The 25,894-nt window shown below is 43.6% G+C and overlaps 6 protein-coding genes across 6 annotated transcripts; 3 read left to right on the forward strand and 3 right to left on the reverse strand.

Moving 5' to 3' along the window:
* Nucleotides 1-952: 952 nt before the first annotated feature.
* On the reverse strand, nucleotides 953-2,163 carry NUU61_000001 (uncharacterized protein; the record flags this gene model as incomplete). Its single annotated transcript, XM_056650585.1, has 3 exons — nucleotides 953-1,173; nucleotides 1,228-1,573; nucleotides 1,834-2,163. The coding sequence occupies 3 exons, from the start codon at nucleotides 2,161-2,163 to the stop codon at nucleotides 953-955; spliced, it is 897 nt and encodes a 298-aa protein (XP_056515435.1).
* A 10,132-nt stretch (nucleotides 2,164-12,295) lies between these two features.
* NUU61_000002 (G protein coupled receptor family protein) lies at nucleotides 12,296-13,643 on the forward strand (the record flags this gene model as incomplete). Its single annotated transcript, XM_056650586.1, has 3 exons — nucleotides 12,296-12,822; nucleotides 12,874-13,255; nucleotides 13,311-13,643. 3 exons carry the CDS (start codon nucleotides 12,296-12,298, stop codon nucleotides 13,641-13,643), a joined length of 1,242 nt encoding a protein of 413 aa, XP_056515436.1.
* Nucleotides 13,644-14,257: 614 nt separating this feature from the next.
* Nucleotides 14,258-15,644, reverse strand: NUU61_000003 (tannase and feruloyl esterase; the record flags this gene model as incomplete). Its single annotated transcript, XM_056650587.1, has 3 exons — nucleotides 14,258-14,390; nucleotides 14,446-14,621; nucleotides 14,742-15,644. The coding sequence occupies 3 exons, from the start codon at nucleotides 15,642-15,644 to the stop codon at nucleotides 14,258-14,260; spliced, it is 1,212 nt and encodes a 403-aa protein (XP_056515437.1).
* A 1,546-nt stretch (nucleotides 15,645-17,190) lies between these two features.
* On the reverse strand, nucleotides 17,191-18,830 carry NUU61_000004 (CRAL-TRIO domain-containing protein; the record flags this gene model as incomplete). Its single annotated transcript, XM_056650588.1, has 4 exons — nucleotides 17,191-17,732; nucleotides 17,798-17,897; nucleotides 17,963-18,004; nucleotides 18,060-18,830. The coding sequence occupies 4 exons, from the start codon at nucleotides 18,828-18,830 to the stop codon at nucleotides 17,191-17,193; spliced, it is 1,455 nt and encodes a 484-aa protein (XP_056515438.1).
* A 2,780-nt stretch (nucleotides 18,831-21,610) lies between these two features.
* Nucleotides 21,611-23,427, forward strand: NUU61_000005 (amino acid/polyamine transporter I; the record flags this gene model as incomplete). The annotated part of the gene is made up of 5 exons (XM_056650589.1): nucleotides 21,611-21,762; nucleotides 21,841-22,112; nucleotides 22,156-22,492; nucleotides 22,550-22,771; nucleotides 22,833-23,427. The coding sequence occupies 5 exons, from the start codon at nucleotides 21,611-21,613 to the stop codon at nucleotides 23,425-23,427; spliced, it is 1,578 nt and encodes a 525-aa protein (XP_056515439.1).
* A 529-nt stretch (nucleotides 23,428-23,956) lies between these two features.
* NUU61_000006 (CIA30 family protein) lies at nucleotides 23,957-24,768 on the forward strand (the record flags this gene model as incomplete). Its single annotated transcript, XM_056650590.1, has 3 exons — nucleotides 23,957-24,000; nucleotides 24,061-24,513; nucleotides 24,570-24,768. The coding sequence occupies 3 exons, from the start codon at nucleotides 23,957-23,959 to the stop codon at nucleotides 24,766-24,768; spliced, it is 696 nt and encodes a 231-aa protein (XP_056515440.1).
* Nucleotides 24,769-25,894: the final 1,126 nt, after the last annotated feature.

Below are 25,894 nucleotides of genomic sequence, written 5' to 3' on the forward strand. Positions count from 1 at the left end.
AATACTATCTAAATAATAATAGTTATCTCTCTCTATTTATCTTATTCTTTCTATTTCCGTTACTTTACTATTTTATTATATAGTCTCTTCTACGTAGTTAATTTAGTTTAGGGACTATAGCTATAGAGATTAAAAAATCGAAAAAAAAGAGAGAGAGAGAGAGAAATTATTCTTTCTTATTTCTTAGTATCCTCTATCAAAATCGCGAGTTCGCGATTTTCTATCTCCTATCTTATCTATTATAGTGATACTACTAAGATTCGATATAAAGAGAGTTCTAGATAATTAATATTACTATCTAAAAATCTTCGTGTTCGACCCCCTTTAGATAGCCTATTAGGAGCGATCCCCTCCCTCTGCCCTATAACGGTATCAGGCGGACCTAATCACCCGTCTAATACCCTCGCGCGCCCCGCCACGGTATCGGTCGGGCCCAATCACCCGCCCGATACCCGGATCCACCTACCGAAACAGCTGATACCCGCCAAGACCGACCGGTACCCCCCGGACGCTCGGACGAAATCTAGCGGTGTTTTCCGACCGATACCGACGGCATTCCCTGCTAGCACCCTAACACCCTAAACCCGCCCACGGGTCAAGAGGTCTGACCCACGACCCGCCTATAGGCTGACCCACAGGTCGACCCATATAGGTTGTCCGCGGGTCTATCCAGGTCTAAGGAAGGGAGCCTCACGACGAGCCGAATCAACACCCCGAACGCTCAGAGTCACAGTCCCGTAAAGAAGAGGCGGTCGCATGAGGGTGCAAAACAAAAAGTCACCCAAGAACAGCGGGTTCTTCGGTTTATAAAGAAACCGTCATATGTTGAAACCCGAGGTTATCAACGCGCAATCCCGCCCTATCAAATGATTCTATAGTCAATTTCTATCGATCATCCAATGTCCTCACTACGGCATTTCTCAATTCTCAATTCTCGTTCAAGGACAGCTTCCTAGTTATCTGATTCACCCTCGACATTAACCGCGTACCCCTGCGGCCACCAGTTAACATTCTTGAAGGTGGCTCCCAAGGCGAACAACCGGTAGTTATCCGCGTTGTCAGTAGCCTTCCTACCCCAGGTCTCATCAAATTTCTGTCGGGCCAATTTCTTACACATCGCGGGGCCGTACACCGACTTTATCACACCATTTTCCCGCACCGGCACGTCGACAACTGGAGGTCCAGAGTCAGTCTGGTTGTGATCGGGGCGAGGACCAACACACTTACTTCTCGAGTTGACCATGTGCATAAGCTCGTGCACGAGATGAGAGGCTCTAGTTTCACAATCATCGATATATGGGTCATTCGTTTTCATTAGTTTCTCTGCCTCCTCTCTTGCTTGGGGGAGAGTTTTCAGGGTAAAAAGTTTCTTGCAAAGAACCAAGAGGCGAGGGAGTTGCGTAACGCTGGCTGTTGTCATTTCTCCGCCAGTCGTGCTCACACAGTATTTCGTGTCGGGGCCTGCTTTGGGACCTCCTGTTGCGAATTTCACTTTTTGGTATTGGTAGACCCCGTCTTTCTGTGGCGAAAGGCTTTTGGCGATATAAAGCCCTTTGACGTCGAGTCGGTTTTCCTTTTTTGAAGTTTGTTCCATTCTTCCACCAGAGGAATGTCTGGGTGTGTCTTGTTGCCCAGATCGCCCATTGTGGACGCCCAAAACAGGTCGTCATCAGTGCACTCGGTATACCATCTTCTCTTCTTGCCCTGTAACAAGACTGAGGCAGCACGGTAATTATCTGACAATCGCACGAAGAAGTCAGCCTCCCGAGATCATTTGTTCAAATGCCAAAGGAAGAAGGGGGGGGTTTCTCTTTTACCAAAGGCCTCCCTTACCGCATCTAATCCCCAAGTGATTGCGAGGACGCAATCGTCTTCTTCCTCGTAATCGATGCCGAAATACTCCGATGCTAGATTGAGCGCGTTGATTGAAAGTTGGCTGTTCTTGACCCTCCCATTCATCAGGAAATTGAGGAGGTATCCTGCCTTGTTGATGTGGATGCTTGCCTCTTGAATGATCGTCTCCATATCGTGGTCCATACAGCTTCCCGTATGACCGGACGGGAGACTCCAGAAGAGCTTGTCCAACTTGACAAGATCAGGCGATCCCCATGCTAATAGAGGGGAGAGCCAATGAACCAACGCCAGTATGAAGGAAAGCCTCATAGTGGCTGGTATGTGGATTGAGGGATGGGAGATAGCGCTGTGGAGGTTGTGGGGGAAGAGAAAATAAAGACACCACAGGAGATATTAGTAGCCCTCAACTAGTTCTAACTTATTTACATAGTCAATCATTGGCCTTGTGTTTAACTCCTTTGTAAGTTGCCCTGGTGGGTCCAAGGCTATATCAAGTTGGCCCCCAGGGACCATGATTCGAGTACACCATTCACTGGGAGTGATGGTTACAACACTCACTATGCCGACTGTGAAGTGAACTTTAAACCTACGAATCAACACTGCTGTTGATCTTGGTCGACATGGGAGCATAAGGACAGAGTGTGAAACCATGCAGTTCGAAATCATACGTCGAGCGTATAAAGCAGTTCTACATGCAGGGCTATCCGCCCCCAACAGCGAGCCTCATAGAGAGAAGGGGCCGCTGCGGCACAGTCATCGAGGCTTAAAGGTTGACCCACTCTTTGGGGGTCTCTTACTTACACTGCCAGTTCAGAATTTTATCCCCCGCCCCACTGGGTCCACATCCCAATTAGGTTACCGCCTATACTATATAAAGTAATGCAAGTCGTTTTTAGTACATCAATATAATATATATATATACATATTATTTTTCATATATTTTTAACATTATAATAATATTTTTTTTTGGTTCTAGAAGTGATAAAAAAGAATTTATTGGGAAAATGCTCAGGTAGCACTAGGGGAAGCCGGAAAAGCACTGCTGAGGAAAGAGAGCAGAAGAGAGAGAGAGTCAAATTGTCTGTATGTTGGTTGAAGAGAAGTAGAAGAGAAGTGAAAGCTATCTGCTAGCTCCAGGTCCGCTGCAGGCGGTCAGGGAGGCGGTGGAGAAATGCTGACAGAACCCCAGTCCCAACAAAAATAGTCATCTAAGCAAGGAAATGCGTTTGGGTATTGATAGGGGCACCTCAAGATTTTCGCTATTGACACCTTATTTTCTGATATAAGCAAAATCGCTGATATAATCAATTTTCATTACTATAGCAACTATATACTGTATATCTACTCAATATTCTGCTTTATCTCTTTTTCTCTTCTATTACTACCCTGCTAGTTCTTCGCTTTCTGCATACCCTATCTGCTTCGTCTGCTCTATCATGCATACCATGCAAACCAACCCCGCTATGCCTACCCCTAGCACCCCTACTGCCACTACTCCCCCTGATATCTCTGCTGCTACTACTGGTAATTCGACTGTCGATTTGCCTACTAGACCCCTCGCTAATTCGCCTACTGATTCGCCTGCCGATTCGTATGCTGATTCGCCTACCGCTGCTATTACCGATCTGCTGCCCCTACCATAATGAACCTTCCCTAATCGGGATGAATTGGTCGATTTTATACGCTAATAGGGTATAGCGCAGGGGTATGCTACTACTATTAAGCGGTCTAATACTGATAAGCAAGTCTATCTCTACTGCGATAGATCTAGGGTATATTCGGACCGAATATAAGCGCCTGTAGGCGTTAAAAGGCGTAAAACGAGTACTCGGCGGTAAAATTGTCTATTTTTGGTATATAGGAGTCGCTAGAGGAGTTCTGATTAGCTATTTTAGGTAAAGAACCCTACGTATAATTATTCTGCTAATCAAGATATAATAACGTACCTAATCGCACGTTAATTTACCCTAGCGTAGAAAACCTTAATTTAACGACTCTCTGCTATTAGACTAAAATATATTATTAGTATACTATATAGCGAGTCCCCTTATTAACGAATTATACCACGCGATATCTATAATATATAAGCAGAAATTCGACGAAAAGAGATAGGAGAATATAGTATTCTTAAATATCTATAGATACTACTCGATTTAGAAGGTTATAAATATTTATTTAAATAAGATAATATAGGGTATATCGAATTTTTTCTTTTCTCTTATCCTTAGTTAATTTAATTAGCTAATTTATATAATAAGGTATTTATCTTATCTATTTTTATATGATTTTATTAGCTAATGTTTTAAGGTTTTTATTATAGATTATATATATAAGACTAATCGGTATGGTATACCTTTATTTTATATAATAGATATAACGCTATTAAACTATATATTCACTGTAGCTCTATATTTTATGCCTAATAAGGTTAAAATAAGCTATATTTAGGTACTTTAGACCTTTTTTAATTAGCTAAATCTCTTATCTAAATCTAATTTTCGTCCGATTTTGGTAACTAATCGCGAATTAGCTTTAATAAATACGATATATAGTATCTAGGGGTATTATACTCTATATTTATTATATATTTAGTATATTAACAAAATAGTTTTAGCGAGGGCAAAACGAGATATTAGCTAATTAAACGAAAATACTCCTTAATTCGATGAATTTATATATATATAGTGTTAATTAGTCTAATTATCTACCGAAGATAAATATAAGGTTAATCTTGATAACCTTAATCGGATCTATAGGAGATCTTATCTACTAATTATACGCTATCTCGTAGATATATAGCTACCCTATAAAGAGAGATTTGTCTATGCTTAGACCAAAAACCTTACCTATTTTGGTAATAATGCATCATCACGTGTCGAGGGGGCGCATTCGGTCCTAAAACGGCATATGAATACTTCTACTAATGATTTACTCACTATATGGAAGTCTATTCATAAGGCTATCATCAGCCAATATAATCTGATTGAATATCAGATTAAAGCAGATTAGATAATATATCTGATACTAGCATCTGATTGGCTATATACCTTTCTCAATAAGCGAGTATCTCGATATTCGCTAAGGCAGATTGATATACAGCGAATCTATGCTAGTAGGGCTACCCCAGAGGCCCCTCTTGGTAGACATGGACAGACCCGTCCCATGGGTCAAAGATCTTGACCCATAACCCAAACCCACGACCCATGGGTCGGGTCAATAAAATCCTGACCCGCCTATAGGTTGATCTGTGGGTTAACGGGTCAACCTATTTTTGACCTATTTTAGTATAAATTTCTTAATTAGGATAGATAATTTGCTTATCTTTTTTAATAATATACTATTATTAAATACTATTTTTGTTCTAATATAACTTATAATTCTAACTCTTTATAAAAAGAATATTATATAGTAATAATATATTTAGAATATATAATATATTAATTTATTAATTTAATATTTTAAGGTAAGAATTATATTTTATAATAGATAGATATAGACAAAAGAAGATATTAGTTAACTATTTCTTATACTAAACCTAAAAATATATATTTAAAGTCTATAGTAGTACTTCTACTTTTTATATAAATAAACTATATATATTAGAAATAATAAAATAGATATAAATCTAATATCTAATATTTCTTTATTAATATATAAGTATATTATAGTCTTATTTATATAAAAGAATTATTTTAAATATTTTTTCTGAATTTATATAAAATAATAATATTAGCTGGTTAGGTTAAAATTTTTTGGGGATAAAAAGAAAAATCTTAGGGTATTACTCTTACCTAATTATTTAGGTTAATAGATTAGCCTATAGGTTAACCTGTTAATCTATTTCTTATTATCTAATAAACTTCGTATATATTAATAGAGCCTATTCTAATTAGTTATAAAATTTAGTACTAGGATAGTACTAAATTCTACCTATTAATAAGAAATAAGTATTAGACCTATATATTACTCTAAATCTACAATAATTTACCTTAGATTATTTTTCTATATCTCGAGTCTCTTATTATAAAAGAGTTATATAGTCCCTCTTTTACTAGATATAATAAAATATATATCTTTTTATAGTAGTCTTTCTACCTCTATTAGAACTAGGGTTTTAATCTATCTACGTGATTACTTAAAACCCTAGTTTTAATCTATCTACGCGTTTACTTATAGCCCCGGTTCTAATATATCTACGTAAAAAGGTTGGCTGGTTAGGTTAAAATTTTTAGGGGATAAAAATAAAAGTCTTAGGGTATTACTCTTACTTAATTATTTAGGTTAACGGGTTAACCTATAGGTTAACCCGTTAATCTATTTCTTACTATCTAATAAGCTTTGTATATATTAGTAGAGTATCTTCTAATTAGTTATAAAATTTAGTACTAGGATAATGCCGAATCCTATCTACTAATAAGAAATAAATATTAGACCTATATATTCCCCTAAATCTATGATAATTTACCTTAGATTATTTTTCTATATCTCGAGTCCTTTATTTTAATATACTATTACTATATCTCTTCTATATCTTAGTTATCTACCTCGTACCCTCCCTTTTTTATTAAGAGTAAGGGGTTTAAATCATCTATTTTCTATTCTAATCAACTTCTCGATACCCTCTTAGAACTACTAAAAAGCTAATAAACTAAATAAAGCCTCCCTCCTATTATACCACTAATACTAAAACGATCCGACGATTAGAAAAAGACCTAAGTAATTTTTAATAGTATAAATAAAATAGAGTTTTTAAACTAGTAGCTTAATACCTAAATTAGTGGTTCTTATAATACTACAAAAAAGATAAACTAGAAGGGTCTATAATAGATTAATATATAGTCATATTTTGATTAAATTATATATTTAGTGATAAAAGAGCTAAAGCTCTTATATAAACGATATAGTAAGGTTATAGACTATCTAGTCTATACTAAAAATAGGATAATAAGTCTCTAATATTACTAGAATCGGAGTATATACTAGAAAGGCTAAAATATTACTAAATATTTAATAATCTAATATCTTATAGAATATATAGTATATTATATAGCTATTATTTAATTTATAGGCTAATCTTTCTTAAATCAAGAACTCCCCTCGAATAGCTTAGCTAGTTATCTAAGAGCTATAGAAGTAATAATTAATTACTATAATAATTACTCTATAGCTTCTTTTTTAAATTATTAAGTATCCTGAATTCTAAGCCCTTCTTTAAATAACTTAATTATTATCGTTTATCTCTAGTTTCTCTTCCTATTAAACTATATAGTATCGAATCTAGGGAATAACCTAAGATTAATAGAAAAATTTACTTTAGAAGCTTTTATCTAAGATTAAACTCTCTATTAGTCTTAACTATTAGATATTACTATTTTAATAAGTATTTATAGCTATCTCTAGCTATTTTATTAATATAGACTAGAATTATCGAGAGGTTTTATTTAGCTTTGAACCTATTTCTGGTATATACTTTAGGCAGAATCTTAGTATAACCCTCCTTAATATCCTCTAGAAATATTAGATCGAAGACTGAGTACTTATAGTAATAACTAATAATATATCGAATAACTCTACTTTTATTTTATATATCTAAGATTCTATTTAATTATTAGATATTAACTCTAAGATAATAATTATTCGGGTTCTATATATTATATATATAATTTAGTTAAGTTTAAAGTAACTATTTAGCTAGATAAAAGTAAACCCTTAGAACGAGGTAACTAAGACTATTTAATCCGAGGAATATACCTAATACGCCCGTCGAAAAGTATAAAAATAAGATATTACGATAACTCTTATAAAGATATATATCTATACTCCTTATTTATTAGTTAAAATACTAATCTACTTTATATTTTAGATTAGAAACCTTACGATCTTTATTAATATAAGCCCTTAATATCGGGAGTCCTTCTTTAGTCTCTAACCCGACTATCCTCGATTAATTCTAATTTAAGATATCCGAACTAGATAGAATTTAACCTTTTTAATACTCCGGTATACAAAACGGTTATAACTAGTCTTTAATCGATTTTACTCTAAATATAATTATCCTTATCTTAAAATCGATATAGATAAATAATACTAGATCGACTACTTTCTTAATATTACTTAACTATTTTTCTAATTTATTATAGTCCTCTTAAAAATAAAGGATATTACTATTTATACTATCTTTACTATCTATAATAAACTATTTAATTATCTTAAGAGATTAATTAGATAGTTTAATAGAAAGAAGGTTAGATAGAAATAATAGATATATTAAGCCCTTAAATTAGCTAAAGATAAACTCTATAAGTATTACTCTATAATAGATAATAAAGAGCTTAGTAATATCTATATAATTAGCACTATCTTAGCCCCTTAGTATAAGATTAAATTTTTTTAAATTAAAGACTAGGACTATCTTTAGATAGATTATAGTATCTAATACTAATAAAGTCTTAAAGGTCGGCTTCTAAACTACTAAATTAGTAATATTCTAAGCTCTTAATCACTATCTAAAATAAAATAGTCCTATTAAACTAACGAGCTTAATATATTTTTAATAGCCGATTCTTCTACCTTAAGCTTCTAGTCTAAGATAACACGATATATTAAAGAAAATAAGTTTCTATATATACCTCTATTAAAACCAGGGTTCTAAATAATCGCTTAAAACCCTAGTTCTAATCTATTAAGTTTCTATCTTTCTACTTTTATTAAAACCGGGGTTTTAAGGCCTATTTTAGAACCCTAGTTTTAATAAAGATATTAGTTCTAATCTATCTAAATATTATACTAATTATTATAATCTATTTTCTATCTAGATACTATCCTAATCCTACCCTATTAGTTCTAGAAGGATTATTAATATAAATTTCCTATATTTATAAACCTTACCTATAATCTCCTCTCGATCCTAGTTACTAATACTAATATTAAGCGATTATTTAATTCTATATATAATATTTATTATTATCGATAAAAGGCATTAAATATATCTATTATATAGGATCTAATAATATTTATATATATTACTAAATTTAAAGTTAAAGAGAAGTAGCTTATATTTATTTAAGAGCTTCGGGAGTAGGATAAGTTAGAAATTATATAGGAGGAAAAAGAGACTTAAAAGACTTATAAAGAGATTATACTAATTAGTGATAATAAAAAAAAGAATACTATAGATCTAATAATTATAGTCGATATACCTTACTAATTGTAGTAAGAAAAATTAAGGAGTAATTATAAAAATAATTATAGCCTCCCGCGGATTTCTAATAGGGTTCGTAAATACCTATAAATACTTAATAATTATAAGCTTTAAAATTAAAATCGATTAATATTTAAAATAATATTCTCTAGAATTATTTTCTAAGAATTATTCTCCTAATTACTATAAAAAATTATTTAACTAAAATAAATATAATACCTAAAAATACAGCCAAGAATAATATAATTTATAAAAATCATATAGTTAATAAAATATCTACCTAAATAGGTCAAATAGGTTAATCTATTAACCCGCGGGACGGGTCAAAAAAATCTTGACCCGCCCACGGGTCAAGAGGTCTGACCCACGACCCGCCCATAGGCTGACCCACAGGTCGACCTATATGGGTTGTCCGCGGGTCTGTCCAGGTCTACCTCTTGGTATATATACCAATTATTGGACGAGTACTATAGGGTTACTATACAAGTATCGAATTGCTGATTTGCTCGCAAAAAAAGAAGCAATCCCATTGGCTGATATTCATCCATTCTGGCGAATTAGGGTTGAAGATTTATCTGATATCGCCTGGCAGCCACTGCTAAATCCCCGAATTCAGCCTGCTGCTTTCCCAAAAAGGCAATCTACGCAGATATCAGATAGGAGCGAGGGGGCTAGACCAATCAAAAAAAGGAAGGCGCCCCCAAAGTGTTCGAATTGCGGCGAAATTGGGCATACATGTCGAAGTTGCCCTATTGCCAAATAGGGTAACCTGTTTTTGGTGGTTAGGATAAGAGGATCATGTGATTAGAAAATGGATCAAAAAAGATTATATAAGTCAAAATGAGTATTACATAATATAATGAGGTGTCAATAGCGAAAATCTTGAGGTGCCCCTATCAATACCCCCAGCGAAAATCCATATTACATAAGAAAATGTATTGCCAATAGCGAAAATCCTGTAAAGCCCCTATCAATACCCCCAATCATAATACGTTTACATAAGCTTATTCCATATTCCAAATGTTGACTCCACATTTGGAACATTATAATTTCGGTCCGAATATAGACTCAAAATTTGGCAAATGTTCATCTGATCTGGGTTCTGCCTATCAGCACCCCAACTTCCTATATCTCTCGAGATCATATAATATCACCTGATCCACCCCTTCCGTCAGTTGGGAATAGCTTCATGCCTCACCATCTCTATAGACCCTTTACAAATATATAGGGTCAGCGGCTGGTGTACTCCATGTGTGTTTATTTCTTTTAGACAGGTATATGCCCGGTTAACTACAGGCCATTTATTTCAATCTGAATAGGAGATGGACATTGATCCTGCACTAGAAAACCTGACTATGGAAATAAGAAAGGCAATAGTACAGAGTAGCTATGGCAAAGCCCTTGTGGGATCAAATAAGGATTCAATAATATAACAAGAAGTGATAGTTCTGTCAATAACCTCAAGACTATCAGTCCGAATTGGACTGGAAATCCCCCTTAAGAAACATGGCAAAACTAACAAAAAAAAAGTCGGTACATTGGACGGGCGCTGGGCTATCGGGGTATCTCCACTGATCGGCTATTGTCAAACCGCCCCCATCAACTAACACGGGTCTTAGGGGAGGGGTTGGTTCAGGAACGCCCCCCGAGAGGCCAATGAATATTGTGACCCACATAACCTTGGCCAGTGAAGGTGCTTAGATTTAGTGGTGGAAGCCTGGGATCAACGATAATGAAACTGGATGTAGGGCACGAGAAGCACTGACTCGCGCCACTGTATCCACCCAAGACAAAGGTGGCCTCATCCTACTATTTGGCGGGGGTGGGTTGATGGCGGAAAAAAATTCTACTTGGGGCTGTCAAGGATTAAGTCTAGCTCGGTATCCCTGTCCTGACAGGCTGTTCGTCAAGGTTCACACGTCTTTCTTTAAAGTGCTGCAACTCGAAATTCAGGATTCGCACCCCTGAATGAGTTTGGGGGTGAGATCATAAAATATGCGAGACCAAACATGGCACATTTTTCAGCAGCGAGTTACTCCGAGATCATGGACATATGTGGACCCGGATAGGATGAATTTCTATGGTAGTCGTAGGGGAGCAAGTTGGATAGCACCGCCTGGAGTGTCTTTCTATTTCTCCTATTCCTATTCTATCTCCTATTCAATACTATCGATTGACTATTGTTTGAATCCTGCAGTCGCTTCCTGTGCATTATTCGCAGCCAACATTATTCGGACTATGTCCCATCAGGATTATGCCTCGCTGCAGAGGGGCGAGAAGGATTTGGTGCTAATTCCCAATAAGGAACCATTTCCAGCGGGGACGGGAAATGTTCTCCTGCGCTGTCACATCGCATCATTTTAAGCATGGGTTTCTCCTGCAAAGCCCATCTACTAAATCCTTTACGCCCTGAATCAGGTCCGGCCCCAGTTTAACTCGGCGCCCATGTTTCCACTCATAACTAAACCCTAAGCCAGCTCATCATTCGAATGTCAATTGAAGACTGTCCCCCTTTGATCAAAAAGTTGTAGGATATCTTCTTCGCTATGAAGATTTACTTTTCGCCAGCCGTTATTCTCGTGGACTCGCCGATCGTACGGCCCGTCCAGTGGCCCCCACGGCCCCGAAGGGTGGCCCCTGCACGTCCCGGCCCCATAAGCCTTGGTATGGGAGAATAATAGTGGGACTTACCCCTGTAGGATGTGTAGGATGCTTCCTGCAAAACCAAGGATCACCGTTTTTCATCAAACCGGGCTTCTAAATGCGTTGATCATGTCTGTGCCGCCACCTCGTGGCACGGCTAAGCATATGGACCTATACTCCGCAGCGCCCTGAACGAGGTATTGATCATCGTCGCCCAGTACTTGATAGCGAGCGACCCTTCGAGACGCTAAATCCTGCCCGTAATCCTTCTAACGGACTGAGCGAGTGCATTCAGGAGTTTTTCCTGCGAGTCTGGCTCTCCCTGGTGGAGAAGCGCCCTATAATGATCGCTTGCCCCAGATTCAATTTTTGACACATTCTTCTTCTGGCTTCCTCCATTTCACTTGCCAGGGTTGCTTTTCGGGTGCAGCCACTCCGTTCCTTCTGTGCAGTCAATAGTGTTCTGACGGAAGTGATTTGCATCCTCGCTTGTGCTTTGTCCCAGGCAGTATGTTTGAAGCCAACATCCAGCTCTTGGGACGAAACTGACATCTAATCTCTTTTTGAACAGCGTCCTTAGGGGATTTCTTGGCCAACATGTCGGACTTGACGAACTACCAGCACCATGCCCTGGTGGTCACGGAGCGAGTCAACTCTTCTGTCTCGATTATATGCATCGTTTTTGTGATCGTGACATACCTTTTCGTTCCAGGCTTCGACAAACCCATCAATCGCCTGATCTATTTCGCTAGCTGGGGCAACTTGGGATCGAACATTGCCGCCTTGATTTCGGAATCCGGACCCGCCGCAGGACGGGACTCTGGTCTATGTCAGTTCCAGGGCTTTCTAGTCGAGATGTTCCTGGGCGTGGACTGCTACTGGGCTTTCTTCATGGCGGTCAATGTCTACCTGGTTTTCTTTCGAAATTATACGGTGGAGCAGCTGCGATCCCTGGACGTCATCTACCTGATTCTCAGCTTCATCCTTTCACTGATTCCCTCCCTTACCTTCATCTTCATCTCGACTCCGGGACGAGGCCGCATGTACGGCGACGCGACAATCTGGTGCTGGATTACGTCCGAATGGGATTTTATGCGAATCGTCTTCCTTTACGGTATTGTTTGGTAGGTGGATCAATGCTGGACAGTATGATGAGGATCTAACGATGTGTTTAGGGTCGCCCTACTGTTTGCCTTTGTCATCTATGCCATGACTGCCAAGGCCATCTGGGACAAGAGAGAGCATCTAGATGGTTACTTGAACCCTCTGAACGAGAGTCCCTTTGTCAACACTATCACCACCGAAGTCAAGATCACGCATGAGGAGCGGCCAATTGTGCAAGACGCAGGCCCGCATGGCATTTCGGAACTGACGCCTGATCATGACGTCTATGCTGTTCAGGTAGAGGCCGACCCTCAAAAGCCACAATCGAACATGCCCGATGCTCTTCGAGTCCGCAGCATTACCCGGAATGCAGCAGAGCAGGCACAGAACCAAGAGGCTTGGCTCTATGCTCGGGTTGCCTTTTTATTCTTCCTGGTCCTCATGATTACTTGGGTATGCAATTCCCCGAGCACCAAAAAAAAGATTCTCATCTGATTTGATTCTCCAGATTCCAACTAGCGTTAATCGTGTCTATGCCCTCGTGGATCCAATGGGAATGAACTTCCCGCTGAACTACGTTGCATCCTTTGTCTTCCCCTTACAGGCCTTCTGGAACGGAATCGTCTATGTCATCACCTCCCAAACCGCTTGCCGAAAACTTTTGACTCGCTTATTTGTGAGGCCGTTTCGCAAAACAAACCGCCAGTCCGCACTCAGTGGAGTGAAGCATGATAGTCGAAACATGTATCCGTCTCGTGGGAAGCAACGGTTGCGCAGCTTTTCTAGTTGCAGCGATCAGGGCGGGGAGGGGTTAGAGCTTCACCATGTCCCAAAGCAATGATGATATTGTTGGCGAGCCCGGAGTTTTATATGAAGTCCTCCGGGCCTGTGTTGTTAAATTCTGAAAAGCCGCGTCTGCGTTGGTTTCTTTGCTCGTGGTGTTGGGGCTTCTGTGGTTTGCTGGCAACCCTGTTCTAAGCTCTGGAAACTTTTGGAACATTATCCATCGGCAAACCCGCTGGAAACTTTTATATTTTTAATGATACCACTTCGATTACAGTTCTACATTAAAATCCCTACCCCTGATCAATGACAGTTTGAAATTGATTCCCAGGACACGACACTATCAATCGATTTAAATATAACTTACATGTTGGACAGGGGCCTGAATAACAATCAAATGAGGCCAATTTGCACCTTTAATGGTATATTCAGACGAAAGACTGGGAGGTAAAAAGAGATGACCCGGCATTGGGCTCGCCTGGTCTACAAGAAATGTTCTTGTGCCCACGCGTTAAACTAAAAGAATGTAGACTCCCTTTACCTAGTGCTTGTCTGCATCTAGTACAGTGAAACCTTGTAGGCGTTGAAGTCATGGGTCCAAGTGTCGATAGACGCTTGATCGTAGACGCAGTACAAAATGGTACCATTCTTCTTCCACAGTGGACGCAACGGCTAGGTGCACAGCTGCTGCTTCTCACCCTTGTTCTGACCCTGGAGCACAGTGGCGTTCAGCCGGTCAGGGGCTTGACCCTTTTCAACCCACGCAATCAGCGTCTCCAGGGTCGTCTGGGGGAAGGGGCCATCGCTGGGAGTTACTGGGGCTGCAGTGTGCAGCCCCTGGGATCAAATAGAGGCGATACCAGTCCGCCATGGCGCGGCTGCCATCCTGGTAAGACGATTCCGGGTACATGGCCCTGCGCACTGACTCATGATAATGAACCGAGGAGCCAGCTGGAATACTGGAGTCTGATTCGCCATGAACCGTAAGGATCTTCCCACCGGCAGCTTGGAATGCGGTTAGATCGGGCATCGTGGTCTGCAAAACATCGTCGTACCGAGACCAAGCCAAGGCCATCCACTCTGCCACAGTATCATAGGTGACATTTTGCAAATTGGGGAGGTTGTCCGAGTCCACCAGCTGGAGGAATCAAGTAACCCATTCGCCGCCCAAGGACGTGATGTCCAGCCCCCATTTCCCGGTCTTCGAATTGTACCGAGTCTGGGCATCATCAAACGCAGCCGTTGGCTGGTACCAGATATAAGCTCGTTTCCTATCCAGGGTGTGAAGCCCCTCCGGCATTTTACTGGCCACGGCGGCACCCTTCAAGGACATAGTCCCGTTCTGAGCCGGGGTGGTGCTGTTCAGAGAAACGCGCTTCTTGAGCTGGGTAGTAGAGGAGGATGCTGCACAGGAGTAGTGTGCACCGATTGTCGAGTTAATGTTGAAGTGCAGCTTGCAGAGATCCGTTCGAGCCACGACGCCATCCTTGCGACCATCCAGAGTGTCGCAGGCGGTAATGGTCAAGTTCATGATTTTCTCCAGTTCGCAAGGATGGGGGTAGTAGCCCAGGGTGTGTTCCACCACGTCTGGGTAGAGGTGGTTGACTTGTTGCTGGCCATAGCGCATGGCTGGGGCGCCGATGACTGCGCCATCCCATTCCGTCGCATAGCGCTGTACTTGGCTCCAGCCTTCACGGCCACCCTCAGAACAACCCTGGTAGTAGGCATACAGCTTATCCTTGACCCCAAAGAATCGCTTGGTAAAGGCCTTTCCAATCAAAAGTAAGTTTGTGCTGGGCTTTGTATCCAAACATGTAGAGCGCGTCACGGTTGATTGTGCCGTTGGCAAGCAGAAAAGCGTCTTCGAGCTGTTGGGTGAAGCCTCCGAAGCCCCCGCCTGTGATGCCAGCGGCAGCGCCGTACATGACATCCCCGGGGAGAGAAGAAGAGCCAGAGTTAATAGCAAACCCCCCACCACCGGTGGAGAGCCAACATTTCTGAAACTTCTCTGGTACTGGTAACCAGAGTTCCAGGAGTACCTGGTAATGACGGCCTGCATGTGAGTAGGCGAAAGTGACGTTACAGTAGTCAAATGTGGCATCGGGGTAGAACTATTGACCCCTAGCCGAAGCGTTATACACAGGGGCTGCGGTCACAGAAGACGGCTTCATCACGAGGCCGTCAACGAGGCCACCTGGAGGCAGTGCCGACTGGGGGTGGGCGGTAGTGCAGACATCTTTCAAGCTCAGAGCATGGCTAGCTCAAGGGCGACGGGTACCGGCGAGTACCGAATGGAATCTCATTGCGCCGTCAAGATATCAAAATGGGTTTCAAAACGAGCAGCTTCAAGTGAGTGTGGCAGGTGATGCGAATACTTTAGGACGGGCGAAAGAATCTGTTTTAAATGGAGATCCTATGCTGCCCCATTGTCGGGAATCTAATTAGTGGTTACGACAACAGGCATCATCACCATCTGCCGCTTTTCTTCTTTTGTCACTCTCCCCGACGCGTCCCATGAGATATGTAGCTAGGAGGATCCACTCTCCAAGGCCCATTGGGCATTCTTAGTTCATTTGCAGAAGGGAAAAAGGCCGAAGGACGGAGAAAGAGGGATAGAGAAGCCCCTCACAGCTCGCTATGACGCGTCAAAGCGAACCATTCTAAGATTTAAGCATATTCAGTCTCGGACGAAACGTCTTGGCAGCGTCGAATCCGGAAATTTAGACCTAATCTCGGAGATAGAGACACTAGGCGTCCACGATGTGCTATATTGAATGTTCCCTTATGCATTGAATGGTCAGGTTCAGAATTGGATCGTGGTGCATAGGGCTGTTGCTATCTTTCCTTTTTTTTTTTTGTGCCTGGACATTCCAAGTTGCAGCCACCACAGTTCATTCTTCGACTGAATCGTGTTCGATATGGGCGGATAAAGTCAACTCCGCCGAACCGAAATCTACCGGTCGTTGATTATACGGAGTTTATCGCGGTGGAAACCAAGGAAAGAAAGAAATAGCTTCCACAAGGATGACCTTCTGTAGTCCGAGTCTATTCCGTGACTTGTACGTCAGGTGTTGATGTCTCGGCCAGCAAGCTGTTCCTCACTTGTGGAGACTGAAATTCTCAAAATCTGGATATGAGCTTGCATTAACTCTAGGAGATACCAAGGGATGTGATCCTCGCTTTTAAATCTGACGCAAGATACCTTGATAGTAAGAGAACGCTAAAACAAACCCGGTAGAAGGCGGCTGTTGTTTCTTCTGATGTGCTCACACAGGCATGCACCAAAAAAAAAAAAAAAAAAAAAAAAGAAGAAAAGGGAAGGGAAGAAAGGGAAGAAAAAAAAGGCCTTCTCGTATATGCCACAAAATGAGGATTTGCTGTAGTCTTTATCCCCATAGCTAGATCATACAGTCCAAAACTAGACCAGTCAACCTTAAAAAGTGTCCACTAACCCCTAAGCCTCAGCCGAAGATCTTGACCCCAGTACTGGATCTATCTCGAAGGAGGGTAGATCTTTAAAATTTCAAATTTCACTAGAATAAAGACCATCTAAGCATTGAAAGGGAAACCAAAAATCAAACAATCGAACAAGGGTATGTGTAGCTTTAAGATACAGTGGCCTGCGCAGAGTTGCCATCGACGCTTTCCAAATGCTTCACTTCCGATGCCTTGGCCACCTCTGTGACGTTCTCCGCAGGTGTATCTTTGGGATAGAAATTGATCTTGCCACCTTCTTGGATGACTCTCATGCGGTCCAGGCAAAGACGCGCTCGGACATAGGGGTCCAGCTTCCAGTGATTGACTCGCAGCCTCTCCGCTAAAAAGGCTCTCTGGCTCTCGCTCGCTTGGACCTTGTTGGCATCCTTGGATTTACTTGCTTCAATCCAGGACGAGGTGGTACTTAGGAATACCTCGCCAATTTGCTCCCGCTCGGCAAGAAGGGCGTCCCGTGTCGTCGTATCATTCATTTTGTCGTTTTCCTTTGCATCGGGCTCTATGTATTCGTATTTCCACTTCTCGTTGCCGCCGAGCTCCTCCACGATTTGATCTCGAGGAATGAACTTTTCCAGATCATCCGTACTGTTGGTGAAGGCGACCTTGGCGGCAATATCGGGGTCCATCCAGCCCCGAATCAGTCTCCATATGCCTACGAGAAAGCGTTAGACTCCGCATCAGGGTCTGGCATTCTATCGGGGGTGGAAGTAGACCAACCTGAAAACACCCATGGCGCGTTGTGGATCAATAGAATACCGAGGGATTCTGGGTAATTTGCTTCGAAGCATTTCAAGATAAACTTAACGGGCGGATACTCCTACACAGCAGATGTCAGTTGACGATCGATAGGGGTGTAATTAACGCGCATCACAGACTACCTACCATGTTGGATAGAGAGAACCCGGTCATGTCAAACAAAACAGCCTGCGGTATTGTCAGTCATCTGGTCTCCGAGGCAGAGGGGAAAGAGAACCCATACCGCTGTCTCGACCGGTGGTGACAGGGTCAATCGCACAGACTCAATGACATGGACGATGTAGCGTTCGAGGGTTTCCTCGCTCTGCGCACCGGGCTTGTGTAGACGCACTTTGACCACCACAATTGGGCGGCCCAGTCGATCGGTGCCATGCACATAACCCTTGCCCATGCGCATTTGGGCTAAAAGGTCTTTGCCCGCCTTTTGCTCGGCGGGATTGGAGTTGCTCCGGGACTGCTTGAGGGCATGGAGCTCACCCTTGGCCATCACGTCCCCATCGACATGCATCTCCTTGACCCGCCAGACGATTGCCTCCATCATCATCGCAAACGCCTTGGGGACATCCCACTTTCGAGCCCGCAGGAATCGCAGGAGCATTGCGTCGGGATGGTCGTGCTTGAGAGTATCCAAGACCCCTAAGCGAAGCTCACTAGGAGTAATATCCGATAATGCCTTTTGGATGGCTTTGGTCTCGGGTGGATTGGCGCCCAGCTCCTTAATGTAGGTCAGGATCTTTTGTTGGTAGGGACCAGCAGGGATGACGCTCGCAGTATCGGATACGTTGCTCTGAGTACGACTCAGGAGAGAAAGTCGTCGCTGGGGTTGGGGTGGGCTGGCATTCTCCTCGGTGCCGGCCGTCGCCGGTTTGGAGTCTTCCTCTCCTGATGGAGCTTCAGCTGCCTTCAGCAAAACTGACCATAGTTTCTGCAGGTTCGCTTCTTGAGTCGGATTGATGTTGCCCAGGAAGCCAGGGCGAGGTCCATCGGCGGCCATTTTACAGTGCAATCAACTCGGGTCAATGAGAGACGATCAAGATGAGGGTTGGAGTCGTCTGGGTTTCTCTTCTGCTGAGATCCCTTGTGTTTCCAAAAGGGGGGGGGGTTCTTACTTCACCTCCCCAGAGGCTGCCTCAGTGATATAAATCCTGACCCAGCTTGTGATCGACACCCATCCACATGAAACCCCTCCTTGAAGTGCGCCCCCGGATTCTGCCTCGGCCCTGACCAGAAATGTTGGGGGAAACAAGGTCCATGCGTCCCTCTAAGTGGTTTAGCAGGGTCAATCCGGCGCTGGCTGAAGGGTAATATGGGCGAGACAACCCACTGGTTTCCCCGGATTCCAGCAGTATTGGCCATCGCAGAGGACCTCGGGTCCTCGGTCGGTCCAGTAACATGCAAAATACATGTGGTGAGCGCCCACAATATTGGGATCGGGTGGAGTCCCACGTCATTTCCATTTCCAGGGATTGAATCGCGGGGAACCCCCCAACGCCGAATATTAGTCCTCGCTGGCTTGTCGATAAGCGTCTTTGCCCCCTCAACCTCCTCCTCCCCTCGGTGCTCGCCTACCCCTACCCCACGCCAGCCCCCCTTCAAGTATGTTTGGGGAATTTCCGCACAGCACCAACGTTCATGGTTTACCTTGAGAGAATTGTGCTTTGAGGAATAGATTTCCTCGTCCTTCCAAATGCAGTCGTCTGCTTGTCAACTCGTACCCCTGTTCCGCATGTTTCAGGACAGCATGAAGGGGAGCACCACGCCGATCCTCCTCTTTTCGTCGAGGTTCCCCCTTGATCGTCATGATCAACTGACTCTACTACCGTGACGCCCTGCTAACTATTCGGCGACTGATATTGAACCTTGGTCAGGATACCCATTATTGCGCTTTGAGCCATGCCTTTGGCAAACCCGGTACAGCCAACCTTGTATCCGTTTTCTTTCATGTTGAAAAGTCTCGGCACCTCAAGGGCATTTCTTGCACATTATGGGCGGTCCCATGTCATGTCGAAATTAGTCGGTGCCTCATGATCGACTCTAGCACTCGGCCATTGATACCTATCTTGGGGTGGACCCAATATAGATGTAGATGTAGCGCCGTGTATTTTCACGGCAATGACTAGGGACCCTTCCCCATCAGCCTGAAGCCTAATAAAAATAGCATTGCCACTGCACTGTCATAATTTTCTAGCATCGAAACACACGTGGAAGTCAAAAACGAGGTAAAATGGAATGTGACCTCTTGGTTGTCAGGGTTGCGGGAGAACAAGTACCAAGTTAAGCGTATACCTTAACAGATTCCAACCAATTTCAGAACGCTTATTTCAACATAGCTCAGAGATCGGGTTTGATTCGCCCATATTCGTTACTCTATTGGACCTACCTAAGCCTCTTTAAATGCAGACACTTGAAGGTTTCGGGGTTAATAGCTCCCGGTGATGAAACTGGCCGAGAGTGGATAAGATCAACTACAAAACCTATGCAACTTTGCATTGGTTTTTTGGTTTTGAAGTTGTTCTTATGTAGTTTTGTTTTCTCGAGGGGAAAAAAACCAACGGCAGGATGACTAATGTCTCGATATTTAACTAACTAGCCCTGGAGACTTAGGAGAAATAAGGGAAATGCTGGCTCTGACTCCATAGATATGTTATGTAGCCTTGTTTTCGCGGTCATAGTAAACTTCTTGCCTCCTCAACCGAAGAGATATTGTGGCAATGTGATTTTGAGATATACGCCCAATGCTTATCAACACCTTGTTGCGTACATGCTCACAGTTGTGGATTATTGACGAGTGTCTAGTTCCTACCAAGTCCTCTCAAGCAACTCGAAGCGGTGGGTAATGTCCACTATCGTCCACTATTCCCGATTATGAGACCTCTTATGTATTGTTGAAGGCAAAATGCCTGTGTTGGACGCTAATTGTGGAACTACCGTGAGCCTCTTTGCTATAACCAGGTCCGGTTGTCTCGAAAATCATGGGGCGGAAAAGGCGGTTCGCCTTCTCCAAACCACAGAGCATTACTGATCTATAGCCCATGGAGTAGACCTAATTATAAGAGGGGCTGAAGAAGTCATGTGTCGGAGACAATATGCTGCGGCCAACCTGCTAGCAGACTATGTTTTTGTGCATTTTACAGGTTCGAGTGATCATTTCCCTACAGAACCAGCCATTTCCCTCGCACAAGTCCTATTCGCTGTATGGCACTGTCAGATTTGAAACCAAGGAAGCAGAGGATTCCGGCATTGGCCCCCGAATGGACAAGCCCACCGCTTGGCAACTATAGACAATGGATGGTGTGATAAGAATGCCCGAGTGAGAGACAGGGGAAGGGAGAAGACAAATAGCAGCGCCCCAGACGAGGAAATAATAATCATACAAAATAGAAAAAACTCCTATCGAAGCCATCGCGAAGGTTCCGGGCGTATTCTTCGGGTGATTTCTCTGCAAGTGACAACTGGACTGTTCCGCCCTTACGCCCCCACTGTTGCGCCCCGGTGGACTCCAAGCATTTTATCGAACGCTCTTGACAGGATCAAGCTATCGCCATCAGCCACCGCGATTTGGATAGGGTCCACAAGGGCAAGGCCCAGGGCCTAGCGCAATCGCTGCGTGGAAGCTCGTAGCCAAATCCTTCTGCTCAGTTTCCAATCACGCAATTATGGCTCCAATCACCATCACAACTTCACCTACACCTGATCAATATAAAAGGTTCACGCGACACACATGCCATTGAGTTCTGGCACTTTTGCTTCCCCCGCTGCACTCGGCCTACCGACATGGCGCACCCGGATGAGCTCGACGAGCGCAAACTCCCCGATGAAGTTCAAGATAGTCAGCCCGCCGTTGGTGTGGGCGAATTGAACTTTGATGAATACACGCGGGGAGGCCTCGGTCGGCATATGGGAGTCTTTTCGACTATTTTTCTCATGTAGGTCGGGTTGACGATGTTCTCCCCTTTCTTCTGGCGTGTCTCGGGCTAAGACCTGATTTCTCTTTTCTTGTTTAGTGTCGGTCGCATGGTGGGAACCGGTATCTTCTCTACGCCATCGTCAGTCACAAACAGCGTCGGAAGCGTTGGCGCAGCATTGCTTCTGTGGGTATTAGGCCTCGCCCTTGCTGGCGCTGGGCTGTGCGTATGGCTGGAATTTGGGTGCATGATGCCACGCAGTGGAGGAGAAAAAGTGTACCTGGAGGCCGCCTGGGGTCGACCAAAGCTATTAATTACGGTGGTATTTGCCGTCCAGGCCGTTGCGCTCGGCTTCACAGGTATGGGCCTTGGTTGGTGGGTGGATCTGTGTGCCATGCTAATGGATTCCACCAGCCCAGGGATGCATCGTCTTTGCCTCGAATATTTGGGTGGCAGCAGGAAAAGAAGCCTCCGAGTGGGACCAGCGAGGTGTCGCTATTGCAGTGATCGTAGTCATCACCTTGCTCCATACGCTCGTTCCCAAATGGGGCGTTCGGGGCATGAACGTTATCGGTGTTTACAAAATCATTCTCCTGCTGTTTATTGTGATCACCGGCTGGGTGGTTCTCAGTGGACGCGCCTCGAGAATTCCCGACCCGCACGCCAGTTTCCATAATGCCTTTGCCGGGTCAGCCACCTCGAGTAATCTTTATGCGACCGCTTTGTTCAAGGTGTTGAATTCCTTCTCAGGGTAGGTGCCAAAGTGACCATTGACGAAGAGACATATTCTGACCGAGCGTTCTTCTAGATGGTCTAATGCGGCGTATGTGCTCAATGAGATCAAAAACCCGGTCCGTACTTTGAAAATCGCGGCACCCATTGGGTTATTGCTTATCGGCACGCTGTATCTGCTGGCCAACGTGGCATACTATGCCGCAGCCACCCCGGAAGAGGTTGCACAAAGTGGTGTGACCGTGGCTTCATACTTTATGGGCAAGGTGTTTGGGGAATCCGCTAAGCGTGCCCTCAGGTAAGTCAAACGCCGAGCAAAGTAGGCGCCCCGGGAACTGAATTCCTAACACGGCAAATAGTGTCCTGATTGCCATCTCTGCATTTGGCAATGTGATGACCGTCACCTTCGCCCAATCTCGAGTCAACCAAGAGCTGGCCAAGGAAGGGGTGATCCCCTTCCCGGAGTTCTGGGCATCGAACTGGCCATTTGGCTCACCGTCGAGCGGTCTGTTGCTGCACTTTATCCCATCTTTCATCATTATTGTCGCTATTCCGTTCGGCGATGCCTACAACTTCATCCTCGACCTCGAGGGTTACCCGGCCAGTGTGATCAACTTCTTGGTTGTTGCAGGCCTGTTTTATCTTCGGTGGACCGCGTCCGATATTCCTCGACCATTCAAAGTTTGGTGGCCTGTTGCTTTTTTCTTCATGGTTGGCCAGGCGTTCCAGTTGGTCGCACCATTTATTCGACCTCCCGGAGGAAAGGGAGACACCTCATTGCCATACTGGCTGTCTTCTGTGGTCGGCATTGTGGTGCTGGTGCTAGGCGTAATATACTGGGCAGCATGGCAGAAGATTCTGCCAGCTGTGGGCAGGTATAAGCTGGTTCCAGAGCACAAGGTGCTGTCTGATGGTACAACGGTGGTGGTCTATAACAGGGAAAAGCTTGAATAGGCCGCTTAGCAAAAGCCTCATGGGCGAAAGCCAAACATTCTTGATCTACTTGTCAGTCAGATTAGAACAGCCACCTCGTTTCACCGCATGCTAGTCTTGTGTTACGAAAACATGCAGAAATGAGATTATAGTGCCAAAATGAGGCACCGAATTCGTCACAATAATGTTCGCTGAATGCTTTTTAGGACTTGGAATGTTTTAGATCTGAAGAGCAGGTAACCTAGAGCATTTAGTCTTGTAATAGATGGTGGACTAGTTCGAAGTCCAATAACTGAAGATGCAAATTAATCAATAAACGTCACCACTACCACACCCCTAATACGGATCTCTCCGTGGATCGGCTGTTTGTGGGTTCATCTGGAAGCCACCAAGAAAATGATCACGAACATTCTATGGATGCGCATGCACCGAGGGAGCGGTCAGCCTCGATCGATCCCTGGTGATGTCATGAAGTGAGTGGGCCTACTGCGCAGTCAGCCTCTGCATTTAACCACCACATCCAAGCACCCTTGGTATTCCCATGCTTAAGATGTCTGAACGAACAACTTATTTCCCTCTCTTTGGGGGCCCCAGGTAATTAAATGGGTGACAATTCTTTGCATAACCTCAGGCCTTAGTTTGCTGATTCAACAGAGAATGGGCACCTAATGACTGGACAGCCTCTGACGACCACGTTCGAGGGGGGTCATCTCATTCCATTCTTACCTGTTGTCCAGACTCGTCTATCGCTAGTTTTCATGGGAATCTCGATGTCACGACCCTGGGAGGTGCAGGCTTCGCATCACAGCGTACGACAGGGCAGCAGCGGTTGTGGGATCTCTCCAACTACGACGGACTAGAATTAGCTGTCAACCATGCCGACGGAAAACTCTACACCATCACGCTAAAGAATGAGATTCTTCCCAAGAGACCAGACGGGAGAGAACAAAGTACCTTGAGTTGGGAGTATGATTTCCGGTCGAAGACTCCGCAGACTATCCTCATTAGATGGGATGATTTCAAGCCGACATACCGGGGGAAGAAAGTGCGGGACACAAAGCCCCTGGATCCTGGTAATGTGAAGAGAGTGAGCATCATGATTCGAAGGTAGGGCTTGCCTCTTCTTTAGTGTTATGGAGCATAAGTGTGTTGACTTTTCTTAGTTTTTTCGGTGAACAGCAAGGCGAGTTTTCTCTTGAGATTGTTTCCTTAGCCGGGTTTCGGATAGAGCACTACCTGGATGACCCGGAAAAGGCGGATTCGGTGAGTCTGGCTTTGGATGGAAAGACGGGCAATGCTCCAGAGACTAGAAAGCACTGGGGAGTGCTGGCATGGCTCGGTCAATGTTTTGGTTCACGATGATTTTAGCAATCTAGGTATCGACTGTCTTATATTGTTAGCTGAAACTCGTATTTGGCTTCTTCGGTGCCTTTGTTGCTGTTGTTCAGAGAAGGTACATTGGCAGGGCAGTCAATAACATCACTCCATGTTTCACGACGGCAGTTACGGCGATGTGGTTTGGTATCTACCTATTGACTTCAGCATCCTCACAAGGCGGTCTTCAGTTATACCTCGACTGTATGAAGAAAGTCATGGAAAAAGGCGATTGGATCGACAATCGTAAACCGTCGTTTCTGCCACCCAGTTCCTTTTTGGTACCTTCAAGAGGCATATCACAAAAGGGCCTAAGATCTCCTTTGGCTAGATGATTGTTACCAAACAGGAAATCACCGGGAAAAGCTGGAGGTGGAGCGCCGAGTTCGAATAAATAGCAATATTGGGCCCATTAATAGCCCATTCATAGCTATCGATATCGATTCACTTAATGCCGTCTCCAATTTATTTGGGTTTAAAGTGGATGCATCGAAATTTGGGATTTGGGGGCCAGGCCCACTGACCTTGAGAATCTTGGATAGGCGAGGGATAGCAAAGTGAGGTATTGCTTCGAGAAAAGAAAACTGCTGGCGTGGCCCTGTTCAGTGACTGAATTAGCATAACAGATGCGATTTGTCTGGTCACCTTGACTTATGTTGACAAACTTTCAAGATCATGCCTTTAAATACGATGTATTTTTGCAAACTAACCGTCGCCAAGCTATCATTGTTATTTCTCAAAAAGAGGGAGACGAAATAATGACTCTAGCTGCCTGAAGCGAAGTAACGAGCAAAACTATAATCCCCCCCCCCCCTACGCCGTCAACTAGGAGTGGTTAGACCTCGCCCCTACCCTACCCTTTTGTAGGTGATATTTTGCAAACTCCATATTCATCCTTGTCTAGCCAATTGAATTTTATCCACTGAGCAGGACAAAGCCCGACGCGAAGGAGGATCAGTTCCATTGCATAGCCATGAATATTCCGCTGACACACTTTTAAAATCCCAAAGCCCCTTGAAGGTTCCCTGGTTTGTGCCACTCGACGTCGATCTCTTCCTTTCATATCGGGAACACAGAGCTTTTCGAAGAACAAAGGGAGGTCTTCTATGCATGC

The sequence above is a fragment of the Penicillium alfredii genome, assembly GCF_028826965.1.
Source record: "Penicillium alfredii strain IBT 34128 chromosome Unknown utg000001l_segment0_segment0, whole genome shotgun sequence".
NCBI classification, from domain to species: domain Eukaryota; kingdom Fungi; phylum Ascomycota; class Eurotiomycetes; order Eurotiales; family Aspergillaceae; genus Penicillium; species Penicillium alfredii.